This window comes from Cuculus canorus, chromosome W (assembly GCF_017976375.1).
Source record: "Cuculus canorus isolate bCucCan1 chromosome W, bCucCan1.pri, whole genome shotgun sequence".
Classification (NCBI taxonomy): Eukaryota; Metazoa; Chordata; class Aves; order Cuculiformes; family Cuculidae; genus Cuculus; species Cuculus canorus.
Genome location: NC_071440.1, coordinates 10,197,567 through 10,216,874, shown reverse-complemented (window position 1 = coordinate 10,216,874; position 19,308 = coordinate 10,197,567). Strand labels below are relative to the sequence as shown.

The following is a 19,308-nucleotide window of genomic DNA, read 5'->3' as shown; positions in this document are numbered from 1 at the left end:
TGCAGACGACACCAAGCTGGGAGGAAGTGTTGATCTGCTGGAGGGTAGGGAGGCTCTCCAAAGGGATCTGAAAAGGCTGGACTGATGGGCTGAGACCAGTGGCATGAGGTTTGACAAGACCAAATGCTGGGTCCCGAACTTGGGGCACAACAACCCTGTGCGGTGCTACAGATTAGGGGAAGAGTGGCTAGAAAGCTGCCTGGAGGAGAAGGACCTGGAGGTGTTGATTGACAGCTGACCGAACATGAGCCAGCAGTGTGCCCAGGTGGCCAAGAAGGCCAATGGCATCTTGGCTTGTATCGGAAACAGTGTGACCAGCAGGTCCAGGGAGGTTATTCTCATTCTGTACTCAGCACTGGTGAGACCACACCTTGAGTACTGTGTTCAGTTCTAGGCCCCTTGCTACAAGAAGGATGTTGAGGCTCTGGAGCATGTCCAGAGAAGAGCAACAAAGTGGTGAAGGGGATGCAGAAGAAGTCTTACGAGAAGCAGCTGAGGGCTGAGAGTTGTTTAGCCTGGAGAAGAGGAGGCTGAGGGGAGACCTTATTGCTCTCTACAACTACCTGAAAGGAGGTTGTAGAGAGGAGAGAGCTGGCCTCTTCTCCCAAGTGACAGGGGACAGGACAAGGGGGAATGGCCCCAAGCTCTGCCAGGGGAGGTTCAGACTGGATATCAGGAAAAAATTTTTCACAGAAAGGGTCATCGGTCACTGGAACAGGCTGCTCAGGGAGGTGGTCAAGTCAACATTCCTGGAGGTATTTAAAAGATGAGTAGACGAGGTGCTCAGGGACATGGTTTAGTGGCAGATAGGAATAGTTGGACTCAAAATCCAAGAGGTCTTTTCCAACCTGGTGATTCTATGATTCTAGGATTCAGTCTTGCTCCCCTGCCGTCAGCTGGGACACCTGTGTGGACCTGGCCTGGCATGAGTTGAATGGCTCAAAGCAGGTGTATGCCCCCAGAATCAGTGGCAAGGCCAGAAGTGCTGGAGAGCATCTGGACTTGTCTAGGTAGTAGGGACATGCCTGAGCCTGTTACCTGTCCTCCCCACATGATCAGGTGAGGGGCGGGGACAGAGTTTAAAAACTGCCGCAAAAGCCTGCAATGCTCTCTCTGTGCAACTCTCTGTAATTTCATCTGTCTGTTTGTCTTATTTCCATCTGTTCGTCTGTTGTCTCTGTTTGTCTGTTTTCTCTCTCTCTCTGCAACTCTCTCTGTTTCTCTGCTTGTCCCTCTCTGTCTTGTCTCATGTTTGTGTATTGTGTGTGGACACCCACCTGTGGAAGAATGGCTCGGTGAACGAGGGCATGATTTAATAGCAGTGAACAATCCAGGGTTTGCTGTCTGTGGCTAGGCCTGACCTTGAGATAAGATAAAAAGGAGCAGAATACAAGAATGTGGAATTCAGCGCTGGAAAGTCCCGAAGAGTCGTGAAGCCGACGAGAACTTTGTATCTGCCCCTTTCGCGTGCTTGAGAGCATCTAACCAATTATGTAACAGCACAAGGCGCGTGAACAGTATGACATAACCAATTATGATTTGTTTTGTTAGCGCGTGCATTATTAGGATAAGTATATAAGGAGTGTTAAGTGTGTGAATAAAGGAGAACGATCATACTCATATTGAGACTCCATCGTTACTCCGGGTCTGCCTCCCACTCTGACATATGGTAGCAGAGGATGGTCATAGGACACCTTTAACTTCTCCGAGACTGCGGTAAGCAGCTAGAGGAGGGGAGTGGGAAACCACGGCTAAGGGAAGCGCTGCCTGTGCATAGTCACAGTAGACGCTGGTGTGAGGTCGCTCCTTGCCCCTTAGGGATAATTATGGAAACAGAAGCTGTGGCAACGCTACTTGCGGGAATCCCCTCTAAGAGAGGGCATGAACTCCCTGCAAAACTGCTGGAAACAGAAGCTGCGGCAATGCTACTTGCGGGAATCCTCTCTAAGAGAGGGCATGAACTGCCTGCAAAACTGCTGATAAAACTTCTACATTTAGGTAGAAAATGGGGACACTTTACTGATCCGCACACGATGTTTTTTGTTACGGAGTGGCGAGATTATGGAGAAACGTTGTGGCAAAAGACTATATCAGGAACCAACAAGGATGAAAAGGAAGTTAAAGCTGATCGGGGGGACTGCACGATCATGAAAAAGAGCAAAGAGCCTTTTGGGGGCTGTGGGGAAACTTGGCGAACTGTTGTTAATACTTTACAAGTGCTGAAGGCGGAGTCAAAAGTTGCCGCTGCCGCGCCATAGCCTCCCCCAATCCCCCGGTTGAAACTCATCGCACCACAACGAGTCATATGAGTGCTTTCTTTGGGGTGAGCCAGAATTACCCAATGAAAGGAATGACTGGGAAAGTTTGTACCAGCGTCTGCGAGCTCTTAAATCTGGCTGTAAAAAAGGGGAATGCATCTGAGGACATAGATGGCCCCAGTGCGCCGGAGGCACCCAATTTCACCCATCAGAGGGCGGAAGTGCAATGACACAGGAACCGGAAGTGCGCACAGTAGCCGGCTGCACTGATAAAGTGCGGGGTGGACAAAGCTGTCGGGCTAGCGAGGAATCAGAGGAGGAAGAAGATGCCACGAAAATGCTGTAACAACCAAGGACTGTTACCTGTTAAACAATTGATACAAACCTTATTTTATAATATATGTGCATATTGTAAGTGTTGTATGTGTTCGGTACCGTGTATAGTTTAAATATTCATACCATCGTGCTATTCTTATTGACTGGTCGTAAACAATATTGTATAGGTATATTAAGCCAGCTCTCAAAAGAGTGGTTCTGTGTGTGTATGCGTGTGTGTGTTTAAAGCACTTTAACTGTTTGTAAGATTTGCAATTTGGGTTTTGGTTATAGGAGTTTGAGCCTCTGTTTGTTTTGATTAATCTTAAAAATACAACTCTGAGACCTTTCAATCTCAAATGTCCACTAAGCCGGCAAACAGGTAGATTTACCTGGGACCTTTGAAGTGAAAGGCTGCAGAGGACACAATTTTAAACTGAAAAAAAAAATAGAAAACTATGAAAAGAACATAGACAATAGAAAAAGAAAATGGAAAAAATCCCAGCCCTGTGGCTGTGTGTGAGTTTCCCCCCCACCCTATTCCCACCCCAGCCCTGTGGCTGTGTGTGAGGTTTTTTTCCCCCCATTCCTCCCGCCCTTACTCCTGATCTTGTCTGAATGTGAAGGTTTTTTGTTTTGTTTCAGCTTGGCAGTCCTTATCTCTCTAGGGGAGTAACAATTTATGAAGAACACTCTGCATTCCAGTGTCCCTTATAAGAACCATTTGATGAACTGGCACTGCAGACATTGAGGGATATGCTGAGAGATAAAGGACTTGTTGCACCTGAAAAAGCACAAAGGTCAGCTCCGTGGAAGTATTTGGGCTGGCGCATTTCTGATGCCCAAATCCGACTGCAGAAAATCAAACTGACGACCAGTTTACAATCTGTTAAAGATGTTCAAACGTTGTTAGGGGATATTCAATGGGTCCGCCGTTGTGTGGGCATTTCCAACTCTGATATTGCTCCCTTGACTGTGTTGTTGCACAATGCCGACACAGCCTGCAAAATTGAGCTTACCGCAGATCAAAGGACTCTTTTACAAAAAAATCAATGGTCACTTACAAATATCTTGGTCATCTCGGAAGATACTGAATTTACTAATCTCGCTTTTGGTTTGTAACAACAGCGAATCCCCATATGCAGTCATCTGTCAATGGCAAAACAAAAGAGGGGAATCTGAGAAGGATAGAGACCTGAATGACCCTGCCATCGCCAGTAGCAAGAGAACCGATAAAGCTGAATCATTCTGGGTATTGGAATGGGTGTTTCTGGGTGTGCAGCCAAAAACGAGCATTCAAACCAGACCTGAAGCTGTGGCAGAGTTAGTACGAAAAGGCAGATCTCGAATTATTGAGATCAGCGGTCAAGAACCTGCAGACATTAGCATTCCATTTAATGCTGTAGACCTAGAGTGGTGGTTATGAAATGTAATACCACTTCAGGAAGCCCTATTAGGATTTGAAGGACAAATACATTCGCAGCAGCTGCAAGGGAAGAAGTGGCAGATATTGTCACGAAATCAGTGGCTGTAGAGAACGAAAGTCAGTAGGCAACCACTGGTGGATGGCCTTACTGTATATACTGATGCCGGAAAACTACTGCATCCTGCTTATTGTTCTGATGGGAGGGGAGAGGGACAGATGAGCCTTGTTGTTAACTACTTTCTTGCCAAAACGTAAAGGTTTTCACAAAAATGCATAAAAGGGGAGGGAAGCCTGGACCAGGTGCGCCTCTGGCTGATGTGACCGAGCCTCAGCCACGCATCCAGCGCTGCTTCCTTGCTTTGCAAATTTGATACCTCATAATAAATTTTTCATAATAAACTTTTGTTTGATTTAAGATTTTGCATTGTCCGGTTTTGACAGTTTCATCCACCAAGGGTGGTTGTGCCCCAGCAGACGGTCAGCTTTTGGGAAGTGCTGTACTGATCTGCTCCCCAAAACTGTAGGTTTTAAGGAGGGAGAAGCAGTTTGTGGAACTGTGAAAGGGAGTTGCCTGCTTGCTTGAGGAGCAAGTTGTGTCCCTTGCAGTAAAGCATGGAGGTTTGGATGCTCATGCTTGACTGCTCCCCATTAGAAAATGTTTTGAAAGAGTATAAAGCATGTTCTGATCTGGCAGGGTGCGGCTGGGCAGAGAAATATTGGTAGTTCCTGATTGCGGTGGCAGAAACGATTGGGGCTCTTGCAACGCAGAAGCGGAGCAAGCCAGGCAAAGGAAAAGCGTATGTTTGTGCAGTGCTTGCAGCTGGCTTCATGGCTGCTCAAAAGAAATGGTGCAAACGGGCACAAAGGGAGGTGGAGCTGGAGGCGGAACGGTCCTCTCTCTGTGCATTGCTGGAGGTGGAGCGGTCCCGCCTCCAGGCAGAGCTGGAGGCAGAGATCTGCCCGAGCTGAGCTGGAGGAAGAGAAAACATGCTTGCAAGGGGAAATAGGATTTGAACGAGCTAGGAGAGAGCGTTCAGAGAAGGCGTTGGCAGATGAGAGGCAGATTAATAGAAAATTATAAGGTAGTTTGCAAGATGCTTTTGAGAGGGAAAAGCAAATGAGTTTACAGTTGTGGCAGGATAATGAGAGTGAGTCAGAACGCTCAGTGATATTAAAGGAGGAGAATCACACGGTTAAGAAAGGTGGTTTCCTCTATCCTTGGGATGATTTATGTGAATCTCAAAGGGGATATGAAGCAGCACCTGCGGTCATGGGCGCAGCCAAATTGCATCCCCTAGTTAAAACAGAGATAACCCACAAACCAGAGGGCAAAGGTGATGGGGACCAGAATGCCCGAACACCTCCCACTGTGCTTATAAAGGAGATACCTTTCTCAGCCACCGAGTTAGCTAAACTGCAGGAGAAGTACAGTCGACAGGCAAAGGAGACAGAGACTGAGTATGTGTGGAGGGTCTCTTCGGAAGGAGGAGATGGGATTCAATTAAGTGAGGACGAAGCCCAGTCTTACTGGGGAATAGGGGTATATCTCATGGTAGATGACCACAGAGAGCCATGGTCCCTTACCCAGTGTGCTGCATTCTGGGCTGCAGGGCTCGTCTTATTTAGTAAAAGATATAGCATACACCTCTACCTCCGAGTGATTTTGAATTACTCGGGCGCCGTGCCGGGAAAAAGAACTCACTTCCTTTTAAAGTGGGGTGCGACAACACCGCCCACTGGATCAGGGTGCTCAAAACCCCATCCAATCTGGCCTTGAACACCTCCAGGGATGGGTTAGCCACAACTTCTCTGGGCAACCTGGGCTAGTGCCTCAGCACCTTCACAGGAAAAAATTTCTTCCTGAGATCTCATCTTAACCTCCCCTCGCCTTATCCCTGCACTCCCTGATCAAGAGCCTTTCAGTACTGGAAGGCTGCTCTAAGGTCTCCCCCGAGCCTTCATTTCTCCAGGTTGAACAACTCCAACTCTCTCAGCCTGTCCTCATAGCAGAGGTGCTCCAGCCCTCTGATCATCTTCATGGCCTCCTCTTGACCCATTCTAACAGTTCAATATCCTTCTTATGTTGAGGATTGCACAACTGGACACAATAGTCAGCTGGTGGACTCACAACTGGTAGAGTCTCACCAGAGCAGAGTAGAGAAGAATTGCCCTGCGGGCCACATGTAAAGACCAACTTTATTGTTCTGTCTGCCTTAAACATTTGTATTGTCTGAGGGCCTAGTCTATGGCATTGGGTTCAACAGGAGGGGAGGTGCAAGAGTAAGCACCACTCCCCCCTTCCCCAGCCAAGCTCATGGTCTTGATCCGACTGCTATGGAGGAGGAGATGCAGTGGCTGGTGCTGCCCCCTCCCTCCTGCCACACACTCACCCACCTGCCTGCCCTGGAAGGCCAGACCCTCCCAAAGTAGCTTCTGCACACACATAGCATGACCCCCCCCCCCCCATGTGCCAATGGGCCACGGACTGGCCTTATAAGAGAACTTGCACGCAGCCATGTGGGGTGTGCCTGGTATCGGTGTGTGTCAGATTGAATCCGAGTGACCTTGGCTGTGTTCAAGGATCAGATTGTAATCTGACCAAATTGAAATCTGTTTCTGCAACTTTGGGAAGTTGCACCTCCATATCTCCGCTGTGTACCAGAGGTTTTGGTCTGTTTAGTTTGGTCGTAGCCAGAATAAAATTTGCTCTCTTGATTTCACCCCGAGAGTGACCTTGCTGGTCTCCAGGTCCTCACACAGATATTCAAACCACCTTCTTTAACTGTACAGGTCAAAAGAAGGCCCAGACACAAGCGTGTAGTTTGTGGATTGGAACATGACACCATGCTTCTTTTGATGCAGCCTAGGATATAGTTGGCCTTCTGGCCTGCAAGCATCCATTGTCAGTTCATGTTGAGCTTCTCATCCAAAACACCTAAGTCCTTTTTAGGGATGCCCTCACTCCATTCTCTGCCCAGTCTGTAATTGTGCTTGGGATTGCCCCAACCCAGGTGGTCCACCTTGCACTCAAACTTCCTAAGGCTCTCACAGGCCCACCTCTCCAGCCTGTCCAGGTCCCTCTGGATGGCATCCCTTCCCCTCCAGTGCATCAACCACACAGCTTGGTGTCATCCACAAACTTGCTAAGGGTGCCCTCAATCCCATTCTTCACGTCTGTGACAAAGATACTGAACGACACCAGTACCAATACCAACCCCTGAGGAACACCACTCCATCACCAGTCTCCACTGGGACATCGAGCTGTTGACCACAACCCTTTAAGTGTGACCATGCAGCCAATTCCTTATCTACTGAGTGGTCCATTCATCAAATCCATGTCTCTCCAATTTATTGACTAGAATGGGGTGTGGGACAGTGTTGAATGCTTTGCACAAGTTCAGGTAGATGATGTCGGTCGCTCTTCCCTTATCCACCAGTGCTGTAGCCCCATCATAGAAGGCCACCAAATTTGTCAGGTACAATTTGCCCTCCCTGAAGCCATGTTGGCTGTCACCAATCACCTCCTTATTTTCCATATGCCTCAGCAGAATTTCAAGGAGGATCTGCTCCATGATCTTGCCAGCACAGAGCTGAGACTGACCGGCCTGGAGTTCCCCAGGTCTCCCTCTTTTCCTTTTTTCAAAAACAGGAGTTATGTTTCCCCTTTTCCAGTCAGTGGGGACTTCACTGCACTGCCACGACTTCTCAAATATGATGGACAGTGGCTTAGCAACTTCACCTGCCAGTTCCCTCAGGACCCACAGATGCACCTCATCAGGTCCCATGGACTTGTGCACCTTCATGTTCCTTAGATGGTCTTGCAACTGACACTCTCCTACAGAGGACCGTTCTTTCATCTCCCAGTCCCTGCCTTTGCCTTCGGTGCCTTGGGCCATTACGAGTGAAGGCAGAAATGAATGTATTACATTAAGTAATATGACCTGAAAACAGTAGGGAAGTATTGATACTGGGTTTAGCATATGCTCCTTTATTGTATAACAATGAGTATGGGCATTGAGAATGCCATATACCAGCAAAAAGTACGAGTGAGAATAGTTCCATGGCAGGCAATTTTCAAGAAATGGAAATGGTAAGAAAACATGATGTGGGTTGTTAGTTTGTCAGGGTTTGTTTTTTTTAAATTGCTCCTCTTGTGTGTTTGGTTTTTTTTAAAATCAAGTAGTTGTAACTCTCTGATATGATGCTGAATTTTATGTAGAAACTCTGCTGGGAATTAGCTTTAAGCCTGATTAATATTATTACAAATTAATTTTATACCAGAAAAGTACACAAAAGTGTTGTCTGAAAATAATAACAATTTAAAAGGCATCAGAGATGAAAAAATTATTAACAGAGCTGCAAGACTTCCTTTTTCTTTCCTGTGATGTCTCTTAGTTCACAGAATCTTAAAAAATAACTCTCGACGCTTCTTTAAATATTTGTTGAGAATATTACATGTCTAAGCCTTTGATACTAAAATCTGCAAAAGCATCAAATTCAGCTGTAAAACTGTTTGTTATTGTGCTGTCAGCTATAGCAACCCCAATTACAAGCTTTACATAGCCAATTTGTGATCTGATCACAAATAGTCACCTTGGTGGAAAATATCTGTCCCGTTAACTCCACTTACAAAGCAATAATTGTTGTCATAACACTATGGCAAGACAGAAAGGTAGATCCACTTAAGCTCTGTCTCTGCTGATTTTAGACATTTTATATTTTATTTGCAATTATTGATGAAATTTATTGTGCCCTCCACACCTAGCCAACAACCAGGTTACATAGACTATCTAATGAAAAACAGTTGGCCTAGTATTGAACCAATATTCTCCAAGAGTGTCCCATCTTTGCAAGTAATATAGTGTAATAATTGGTGGAAGAATATTACAGAGAGTAATATTTGGTGGGTTTCAGAAAGGACTTTGGTCTAAATCTAACCTGATCATTGCCTAAATTAAAATAGAAATCATTGACAGAGAGGCAGCAATCTACTCAAAAGGAAGACCAAAAACAAAGTTGGTAGTGGCATAAGTAGCCTCCAATGTATTTAATAGCAGAGGGAAGCCAGAAATAGTAGTAAATGACTACAAAACATCATTTGGGAGCAAAGACATCCCTGACCATAGCCTTTTCTAAACTCATCTTTTAAAAAAGTAAAACTTCCTTTGTTGTTAGCTGCAGTGTGGTTCCAAGAAAGGGAGCAAGTCTGGAAGTGCGAGTACTGACATTTTGCCACTAAATCACCTTGACTTACTGTGACATATAGGAAGAGTGCAGGAGGAACAGCAACAAGGAAAGGAAGATGAGCAAGTGTCATCTAGGATGAACACAAGCTTCTCTGTAAGTCTTGAAAACTTTCACTAATATCAAAACTTAGTGTTTCACTCATTTTAGGAAAGCAGAAGGGAATAGGATACAACTTCTAAAATAAACTGAAGAAAAAAAATAAATTGAGGAAAAAGCAAAAAATAGTTTTGGATGTCTTTATCTGGATGAATAAAATCTTTGATCTACGCTTTATCCATACAAAAGTTGCCCTTGCAGAGACACCAAAGCTGTCTCTGAAACATGGCAGTAGAGCCCTGCCAACATAGTGCTGTTGCAAAGCTAAAGATGTGATGAGGAAGATAATTTTTCCCAGTGGTCTTCTGAGAGACCCCATCACTGATGTGATCATTTTGTTCCCAAGGACTGAAGTCTGGGGCTGCACTGTCCTGGGTAGAGGTACTATCTCATCTGATGCTGGCAGGGTAGCTCTACAAAAAGCTGCCTTGCACCACTATTTCCACTAATGATAGCGCAAAATAAAAAAATAAATAAATAAAAAAGCTTTTGGAGTCAACCCCACTTTTTTGTGACTACAACTCAACACAAGGAGGACTAAATATTGCCCTGGGCTGAACACACCACTACCTACCACATCCCTAGAAAGTATCAGGCACTATGTTAAAAACTCTCCCGAGTACTTCGGAAGTCCTGAAAAGCACAGGAGGATATCAGTAATTTCATAGATGCCAGCATCTATGTCCAACATCAGCAGTGAAAAGAATCAAGTTCAGAATGGACTGAAAGTTAGAAGAACATCAACTCTGCAAATCTATAAAATCCTGTGCAAAACTAAAAAAGTAGAAACTTGCAAAACAAAGTAAACGTCTTAAGTTTTTTCCAGATCCTCTGCAAGAAACTGATTCCTTGGCCTAGAATTTTCTTTTAGTTTAAATTAACTTAATTACAGAGTAAGTGTTTAAGCATTAACACAGCAGTGGATTTATCAAGACAATTCCAAACTTGTTTAATCCGTCACCTGGATTAAATTACTTACTGCCTCAGTCCACTCCTGTGGGCTGAACATAGAACCCCAGAGAATAAAATAGTCCTCTGGTCTGTGCAGTGGGACTCTGAAGCTCTTAATGGGCTTTTCCACAAAATTTGAAAAATTAAATTGGTCAAGAGGGCTAGCTTTATTCCTGGATGTTCATCCTTTCCTGGCTGCAGGCTCCCTTAATGCTCTTTTGGGCCCCTCACTACAATAAAAATGTTGAGGTCCTGGAGCACGTCCAGGGAAAGGCAACAAAGCTAGAGAAGGTACTGGAGAACAAGTCTTATGAGGAGCAGCTCAGGGGACTAGGGTTGTTTAGCCTGGAGAAGAGGAGGCTGAGGGGACACCTTTTCACTGTCTACAACTACCTGAAAGGAGGTTGTAGAGAGGTGGGTGTTGGTCTCTTTTACCAAGTGATAGGTGACAGGACGAGAGGGAATGGCTTCAAGCTGTGCCGGGGCAGGTTCAGATTGGACATGAGGAAAAATTTCTTCACAGAAAGGGTTTCTCAAGCACTGGCAGAGGCTGCCCAGGGAGGTGGTTGAATCCCCATCCCTGGAGGGATTTAAAAGACGGGTAGATGAAGTGCTTAGGGATATGGTTTAGTAGTGGACAGGTACAGTTGGACTTCATGATCTCAAAAGGTCTTTTCCAACCTTGGGATTCTGATTCTTTCAACACAGATTTTGGCAGTTTATTGTTTAAAGATTGAACAGTGCTGAAAAACACATTCATTACTGCTTGTCATAGAGATGTTGATGAACTCCAGTCACACGCAATTAAACTGCAATTCAACAATCACAGACTAAAAAGGCAAGTCTAGACAAACAAGAAAAAACTACAATTCCTAGAGGATTCTATAATCTTTCTGCTGAAAAAGAGGTGCACAATCTTATTTCATTTATCATATGAAAGCAGAGTATTTGCTTTATTTTAATTTATGCAATGCATAAATGCGGGGAAAAAAAAAACCCTAGACAGACAGGAAAACTTTTGCTAAACAAGAACAATATTTTTTTTCCTAAATTTTTAAACTAAAACATATATAACACAACAGTCCCAAGACTAACCCTATAGCTGGGGAACCAAGAGTGGGAGGGGAGAGACAGAGATTGGTATAGAACATGTTCTAACCTGTCACAGTGAGGCAGGACTCAGCTCAACCCCTTCACTCAGTGCAAGTAGACATGGGTTCAGATAGACGTTTTCTTACCCTCAATCAGAAAATGTCACTGTGCACCAGCCCGCAGCACTTCATCTGTGGAACAGTTTTTAGCTCATAACATCCCTGTACTTCAGCCCCCACCCTGTTCGCCAGACCTGGCTCCCTCTTCCCAAAGATCCAGTCAGTGCTCAAAAGAACCCATTTTTTGTCAGTAGAAGTGAAAGCCAAACTGGTAGAGATGCTCAACAACCTTTCAGAGGATGATCTGTGGAATGGCTTTAGACATGGGCAGCATCGGATGCAGCCATGTGCCAGCTCAGAAGGGAACTGTTTGGAAGGTGAGCATAGCTGATTTGCTTAATTTGTTAAATAAGGAGTTGCAGGCACAGTCTTGGGGTATTTTTGTTGGACCTCATACATGTTAAGAGTGAGATGCACTGCATATTGCATTCCTTAAAGATAAATTCTGCTAATTTCACTTATTAGAATACTCTCTGTATAACAAGGCAAATTATGTCACTAAGAATTTAATTGGCTTCATGGCATTTAAACTGAAATGAAAGATACATATTCTACATCTGAGTTAACTTCTATGTAATTCAGGAACTAGATGCCTTGATCTTAAATCTTCACACTGAGTATTCTTGTATTGGTTCTGTTTTACAAACCAGGGGAAGAATCAGAGGTGCATTTTTTCTTAAATCTGACAGTGTTTTACTCTGTAGATATGGGGAGATACAAAGTCTGTATACAAATCTATGCTACAAGAGGAAGAATTAGTTACACAATAAGACATTTTGGTACATTATTAAAGACCATCAGGTCAATGCTGTCATGCTGGCAAGACGTCAGGATCTCTTTCCTAACAGTGCGCAGCAACTGACTATGAATGTGATGCAGTAGTATGATACAACATTTCATAGACCTTTTCACCATAAAGAGACATTCCTGAAACTGGTATTTATAACATTCAGTACTAGGTTGTACTAGTCAATGTGCACATGGCCACAATAATTTCACCAATGAAAGCAATCTACACTCATTGGAGAAGGGTATATATTTTTATATGAAAACCAAGATTAATTTCACACATGCTCATTCAGTATTTGTGTTAAAGTAATGAGATGTTAGAAAACTACCAAAGACTTGATTCCCATGCACTCAGAATAAAATTGTACATTTCACAAAATTGTTGTGTTTTTTTAATTTATTTTATGAATTCTCTAAAGGAAGGACAGGCTTGAAAAAAAGTCAGCAGAAGAGAAGACTTACTCTCATGAGCTCTGTAAAATTCTAATTTCTTCATATAAGCCAAAGAAAGTTCCTGTTAGTCAAGGTAGACCCTTCACCCCTCAACTTTTCCATACCAAGAAAGAGAAAAGTCCAAGCCCTTTGGATACAAACATAGGGCTTGAGCCACACTTGTACAACAGCTGTGACTATTTCTGGCTCTATCAAGTTATTTTCTGTATGTGCTCTACCTACTACAGTGAGGGACAGCTTCAGTCTCCAGGACTACTAGATTGGCACTACATGAACAAACTGTTCAGTCAAAAAGTCAATTTCACTTAATTTTAATGGGACCCCAAAACTAACATCTACCGGCAAAGTAATCACGGAGTCACATGGAGTCACATGAAGTCAACCTAAAATACTGATAATGTTAAAGCTTCAGACATATTCTGTTGTCAGAAAGTTAAAACAAATTATAATTTCAAGACATATTTTAACAGAAGTAAAAAAGTATTCATTGTAAAGAATCGCATATGAAAGTGGGTCATTCAATACCCAAGTGTATGTATTAATTCTGCTTTTAAGAAAAACACACAAAACAATTTTGTCAAATACTTCCAAAAACTCACCTCTAATTTCAGGAGAGAATCGAGCTGAATGGCGAGACACAAAAAGGTTCAGTTCTTGATCCAAGTTGCATTCAATCAAGTTTATGTCCCATGAATGAATTCCTAAAAATCAAAATGCAAAACACATCTAGCTTGATATATAAGCATTGGAAGTTTTAATTCATTATTTCTCCATTTACATTCATGTTATTTGCATATTTCTAAATTCCAAAACCAGTCTCTCTTCCTTTCAAACCATGCAGTTATCCTTTGCAAAGTGCTTAGTGCTCAGCAGAGGCACACTGTACAGGGATCAGTCACAAGCAAGAGGAAATCTGCCTTTCCAAAGGGTGACCGTCCTTTAAGGCCCCTGCTTCAGGACTGCTGATCCCCACATCCTAGTAGCCATTTTGCCCCCCAGCTACTCAGGAAGCGAGACACTTAGCACATATATGATCATAAAGTGTATTTTGCAAAAATATATTTAAGAATTGAAATTTGTCAAGAGGAAAAAAAGAAATCTCACTGTAGCCAAATTTATAGTTTCTTACTATACAGTACCATGTATGTACAATGCATATGAAAACTATGACTAGTAAACTGACATTGATCAAAGTTGAAGTATGTTGAATGAATGAGTGCTGAACTTCAAGAAGCTAGAAGATAAACAGCTCTCTGGTCTCTGTCGACAATCTTGTGTGGGGAGACTCCCAAGCTTTCCAGAGGTCAATTAAGCAATATTAACTATGATTCAGCAGTGCTGCTATTGCCATCATCTATCCTTAGCTGGTTTTGTCATGAATCCAAATTTGCAGAAGGGACAAGAATCTGTGTGCTGAGCCAAACGATGCTCAAAATACAGAACTCTGAAATAAATACAAAAAGCCTAGACATACCACACATACAGTAGTCCTAGAAGCTGAAGTTGGGATTTGGATAGAATATCCCAAATCTGCAGCTGCATGATTGTTATGATCTAAATAAGGGAAATTAGGTGGTTGTAACAATGATTCAGCATTCTGGATGCGAAACTTATGCATGTATGTAGTATAACGCATTATATAACCAAATCAGGTTTGGATAGAATGGAGGTAATTCTGGAACTAAAACTCAAGGTCAATCCAATGACATATCATTAACAGCATGGAAGTAACTACTGGAAGTATGACTTAACTGGAGCCATTTCTTTCTTTCTGCAGACTTAGGAGTGCAATACCACTAGACATAGGACTTCAGACAGCAGACAGGGCACACTGGCATCTGCCAAATCAGTGGAAAAATCTTGAAGCTTTCTCTTCACTCCCTTCATTTTTGGTGGACAGTGGTTTGTTTGGAGGATTGCCCCCCTAGCAAAGTGACATCCAAAATGCAATTATTGAAAATGCAGCTTGCCACACCATTCCCTCTTCATGATATATTAAGAAATGACTGCATTCCACCAGGTTGCATAGCATCACACTACTGATGTGTTATCAGCAGATGTTTTCTTTGACATGTTGTGCTGCAGTTCAGCACACGAATCCACATTTCTCAGTGATGGTACTTTGGAGATGTACCAGAGAAATCAGTGAGTCAAAGAGTCCTAAATGCATTTAAAGCTCTGTTGAGAATAAAGATTGAAAGAAGCCATTTTTCCAGACTACAGCATACTTTCCAAGTATGGAGAAAGATTAGTCAAGCCCATATTTGTCTCATGCAGATAGAGCTTTAGACTCCCAGCATACTCATCCAGAACAATACACCTCAAAATTTGATCAAGGTTTTTTCCTAGCAGGCAAAATCCCAATCAGATCATTTGACACCAGGAGCAGCAAGGCAACTTCTAATCAAAAATTATGGATAAAAAGGCCAAAGCATTCCCTCTGAACATCCAGAACTGTAAGTGGGTATTATTCTTAGTGGCAAGAGGTAGCAGCAACAGAGCTATGCAGCAGCAACTGCACAATAGAAGCTTCAAGACGACACTAAAGAGCAGTTCTGCAGAGGAAGGATAGCATCAAATGTCTTGAGGGCATGTTTCATCCATTTGCTCTATAAATTTTAATAATTTTAATTAAATGCAGCAAATTTTCTGACACAACCCAAAATGAGATAGCATTAGGAAAGTGGAATGCTGAAGAGGTTCTAATGACAAAGCATCTGCCTCATTAGTTCTCCCTAGGAGACAATGACAGCAATAAAGATGAGCAGGTTATGGTGAATGAAGCTGGTTAGCTATGATGAGTCAGTCCTTTACCAGTCATAAAAAAAAAAAAAGATAAATAGCCAACTAAAAGAACAGTAGTTGAGAAAACAATAGAGATAAATGAGGTCCTAGCTAGACTGCTAAACCACACCTACATGGTAAGGCTGCTACCAATTCCCCTTTCCAAGGTCTCTTTCTCCCTTCTAACAATGGCCTTATTACCCATATCTTTTCCTTTATGGAAATATAAGCATGCGTCTGAAGCTTAGGTCTTGAAAAAAGTTCTCCAGCGTCATCGAGTCCAACCATGAAGAGCGTCGTTGCCTAAAGTTAGACACAACAGGCACAGCTGCATGCCTTCTCAGGGAGTCTTTGCCACTGAGAAGGAAAACGCCCCGAATTCTGCTGGTTTGGTTTCATAGAAATGCCGAACAACCACCCCGCAGCCCAGCCACCACAGCCCCAGACGCGCGGGTTTCTTCGGCGGCGCGGACACTTTGTCCGCTTTGGGCTGCCGTAGGGACCGCAGTGCGGACTGCACCACGCCCACCCCCCACTGTATCCGGGCAGACGGACTCGGCGGCGCTGCTAGCGCTCGGTTCCAGCCGCAGCCCCTCCGCCCCCAACAATGGTTGAGGGGGGTTGCCCCCTTTGCCAGCAGCGGCGCAGACACTCCTGGGGATAGACAGCGGGGCGCGGTACTCGCCGGGCCGACTGCGGATCTTTGTGCAGGCTGCAGCAGGGAGCCGCAGCCTCCGGACGCCGCACGGGGCCCGGCCCGCAGCTGCTGACTACCTTGGGCGGCTCACCGGCGCTCGCATCCGACGAGGGGGTTCCGAGTCCAGTGGGGAGGGAGGAGCGTGCGAGCACACGGGACGACTTGCTCCTCGTGAAATAAAAGGAAGAGACCAGAGACCATGACTTCGCAGCTCATATCTCTTGTGCCGTGTGTGGCCTCGACCACGAGCAAAGGGTGGCAGGCACCCTCACCCCGCCGGTCGAGCCCGAGCAGCGCCCCACTCGCCCCGCGCGGAATGGGAAGAAAAGGGGGAGCAGCTGGCTGTCCTCCGCGGGGCACCGCCGGGCCGAGGAGGCCCGTTACGGCCACTTCCGAGAGGAAGGCGGGGGGGGCGGCTCTAAGGGAGGCTGTGGCCTTGCTGTTGGCGGCCCCGTTTCCCACCGCCTCACCTCGCTCGATGTCGGCGATAGCCCGCCGCAGGTGCTCCTCGGTCACCAGCTCCCCGATGACCACCAGCAGGTAAAATTTGCTGTCCAGGAAGCGGTGCGAGAGGTTGAGTGAGAAAGAGTTGGGTTTGGGGATGCTACAGGAAGGCTCCGAGTCCACCACCACCGCGGTGGCCATCATGGGCGCCCCGCTTCACCCCGCAGCTCCGGGGTGCTGGGGGGAAGAAAGACTTCTCGACAGCGGCTCCGCTGTAGGCGAGAAATGAGGGCGGCTAGGGAGGCGGCGGTGCTTTTATACGGAGACGGTGCAAGGCAGGGACCTGGGGAAGGGAGGAGGAGGGGGGAGGGGAGGGAGGAGGGGGAGGGGAGGGGAGGGAGGAGGAGGGGGGAGGGGAGGGGAGGGAGGAGGAGGGGGGGGGGAGGGGAGGGGAGGGAGGAGGAGGAGGAGGAGGAGGAGGAGGGGGGGGGGGGAGGGGGAGGGGAGGGAGCGAAACGAGCCGGCGCATCTCCGCACCGCCACTTTTCCAGCATTCACAGCTGATGTCATCTACAGCAAATCCTCTCCGCGGCGGCCCCCGGAAGCAAGAAGGACGCGGGGTGCGAACACTGCCCCGAGGGGCCGCCGAGGGGTGCGCCCCAGCCTGGTGCGTGACCCCTCTGCCTGCGCTGCTCCAGCCGGCGCAGGTCCCAGTTCCCTCACACACACAGCCTTCTCCAGTGCCCTCCTGCTGTCTTACCCTGCTGGTTTGGTCATCCCATGTCCCTTGTTCCCCCAGGGCCTCGCTCTGCTGGCTTGACCATCTCCCACTCCCCGAGGCCCTCATACAGTCTCAACCTCGAAGCATGGTGGCCATGCCATGAGGAGCCACAGGTGATGCCCTGGCAGACCTGGTGAGCTCATCTGGGAAAGCCAGCATCAGGGCTCCCCTGATGCTGGATGAAGAAAGCAGCTCTACTGTCCAAGGTCGAGTCCAGTCTCCTGCATCTTGCTATAGCACTGTAGGAAAATCTGAGCCATATTCCCCCTGCCCCTTTCCAACTGGCAATTTAAATATTCTTGTTACCTTTTCTTTTTTTTTGTTTGAAAGCAGTTCACTTAATAAGATGCTTCAAACAGACTTTCTGCACATATTCAAGGCCCATGGATATATGACTTACCTCAGAAAAGCATTGTTTCTGGACAAGCTGCTAAAACCCATACTCTGAAAGCTGCAGAAGTTCAAAGGGCTTTGGGTAACTAATTTTGACTGGGCTCAAGCAATTCCAGGGAGCAGTGGTATCAGAAAACATCTAGTTACTAAAGCAAAGTCTCGATTCCTCTTGTTTACTGCATAAAAGTTAGACATCTGCTCCCTGATACTCAGAGACCTGTTCAAGGGATAAATTCAATCACCTCCTAAAAGCGTTTTATCCTCCCCTAAAATGGGCTAGAGGAGTCTGAGATAAATCAACCTCTCTAACATGTTCCTCTCACTTTACTGACAGAAGCCAGAGACACTGGTTTACACTAGGTGTCTTGTTAATATTGCTAAAGTGACGTGGGAGAAATCTCACTGTGACCTAGGAAAGGATATAAACTTTTGTAGTCTGGTTTTTAAGATAACCTCTGGTCTGTGACTGTGAAGGCACTTCCTCTGTGTGCAGCTCCCTCCAGTACTGACTGCTCAAATCCCCTGCCTGTTCCTCAGAAACAGAGTAGTTGCCTGGATGAACCAATGCATCAGTTCTGTTTTCATAGAATATGTACTTTGTTTCGGGGCACACTGGACTCATTCTAATTAACATGTCTTATTCACCTAGAGGAACCCACAAAGATTGAAACCCCATTGTTGTAGGTGCTGGTAAATATTATATAATGTTATAGCTGCCTATAGCACCTAGTGTTTTTAATATGAATAATTCCTCTGCATAAATACAGCATTGAGAACCTTGACCAATATGGTGTGATGTATTTGGATGTTGCATCCAAAGTAGACTGTTTTTCTGAGCTGCTGTTACACTGAAGGTTGTAGACTGTGGACAAGCATTTTTACAGGCAGGTCAGGTGGCTGAGATGACACAGTGATAAAGAGCGGCGGTGCTCATTCTTCACTAGATCTGACACTGCTAGTAGAACAAATGCAGTGGCATAGATGCAGAAGAACTAGTAGCAATTCTAAAGTTGGCGAGGTATTCATGGGTACAAAGTTACTCTTCTAATACCTCCATTTGTCTGAGCTTATCTATGACTCTGGTGTCTCTTTGCTGAGCCTGGCAGTTTCCATGAGATAGTGTAGATGTCTACCTAGAAATAATGTCCACTCCTCCGTGGCCATGTCCTATATGACCCCCGCCCTAATAGTCTATATTCCAATTATAGATACCCTCAAGACTCACCGCATGGTGCCCACTGGAGGAAGCCAGCTTCTGGCTTCTCCCACTGCAATACGTAGCTTTGGGATATGCCTTTATTTGAAACACCAACAAGAGCATATGGTCTCTGGAGTGTGGAAGGGGCTTTCCAAGAGGACTTGCTAACTGGTTGCAGAATAGACTGGTAGTGGTTCCTGGACATAAAGGTAAAACAATTACTTGCCTCAGAAGCAGAGCAGGTTAAATGCATTACTCCAAGAAA

The 19,308-nt window shown here is 45.3% G+C and overlaps 1 protein-coding gene across 1 annotated transcript in view; it reads right to left on the bottom strand.

Annotated features, from left to right (window-relative positions):
- LOC128850246 (microtubule-associated protein 1B-like) overlaps positions 1-17,712 on the bottom strand; it is a 133,179-nt gene extending 115,467 nt beyond the window's left edge. The window contains 6 exon segments of the mRNA XM_054053239.1: positions 13,346-13,447; positions 16,698-16,917; positions 16,919-17,014; positions 17,432-17,621; positions 17,623-17,664; positions 17,666-17,712. Coding sequence (XP_053909214.1) covers positions 13,346-13,447; positions 16,698-16,917; positions 16,919-17,014; positions 17,432-17,621; positions 17,623-17,664; positions 17,666-17,712 — 697 coding nt within the window.
- Between the last annotated feature and the right edge of the window lie 1,596 nt (positions 17,713-19,308).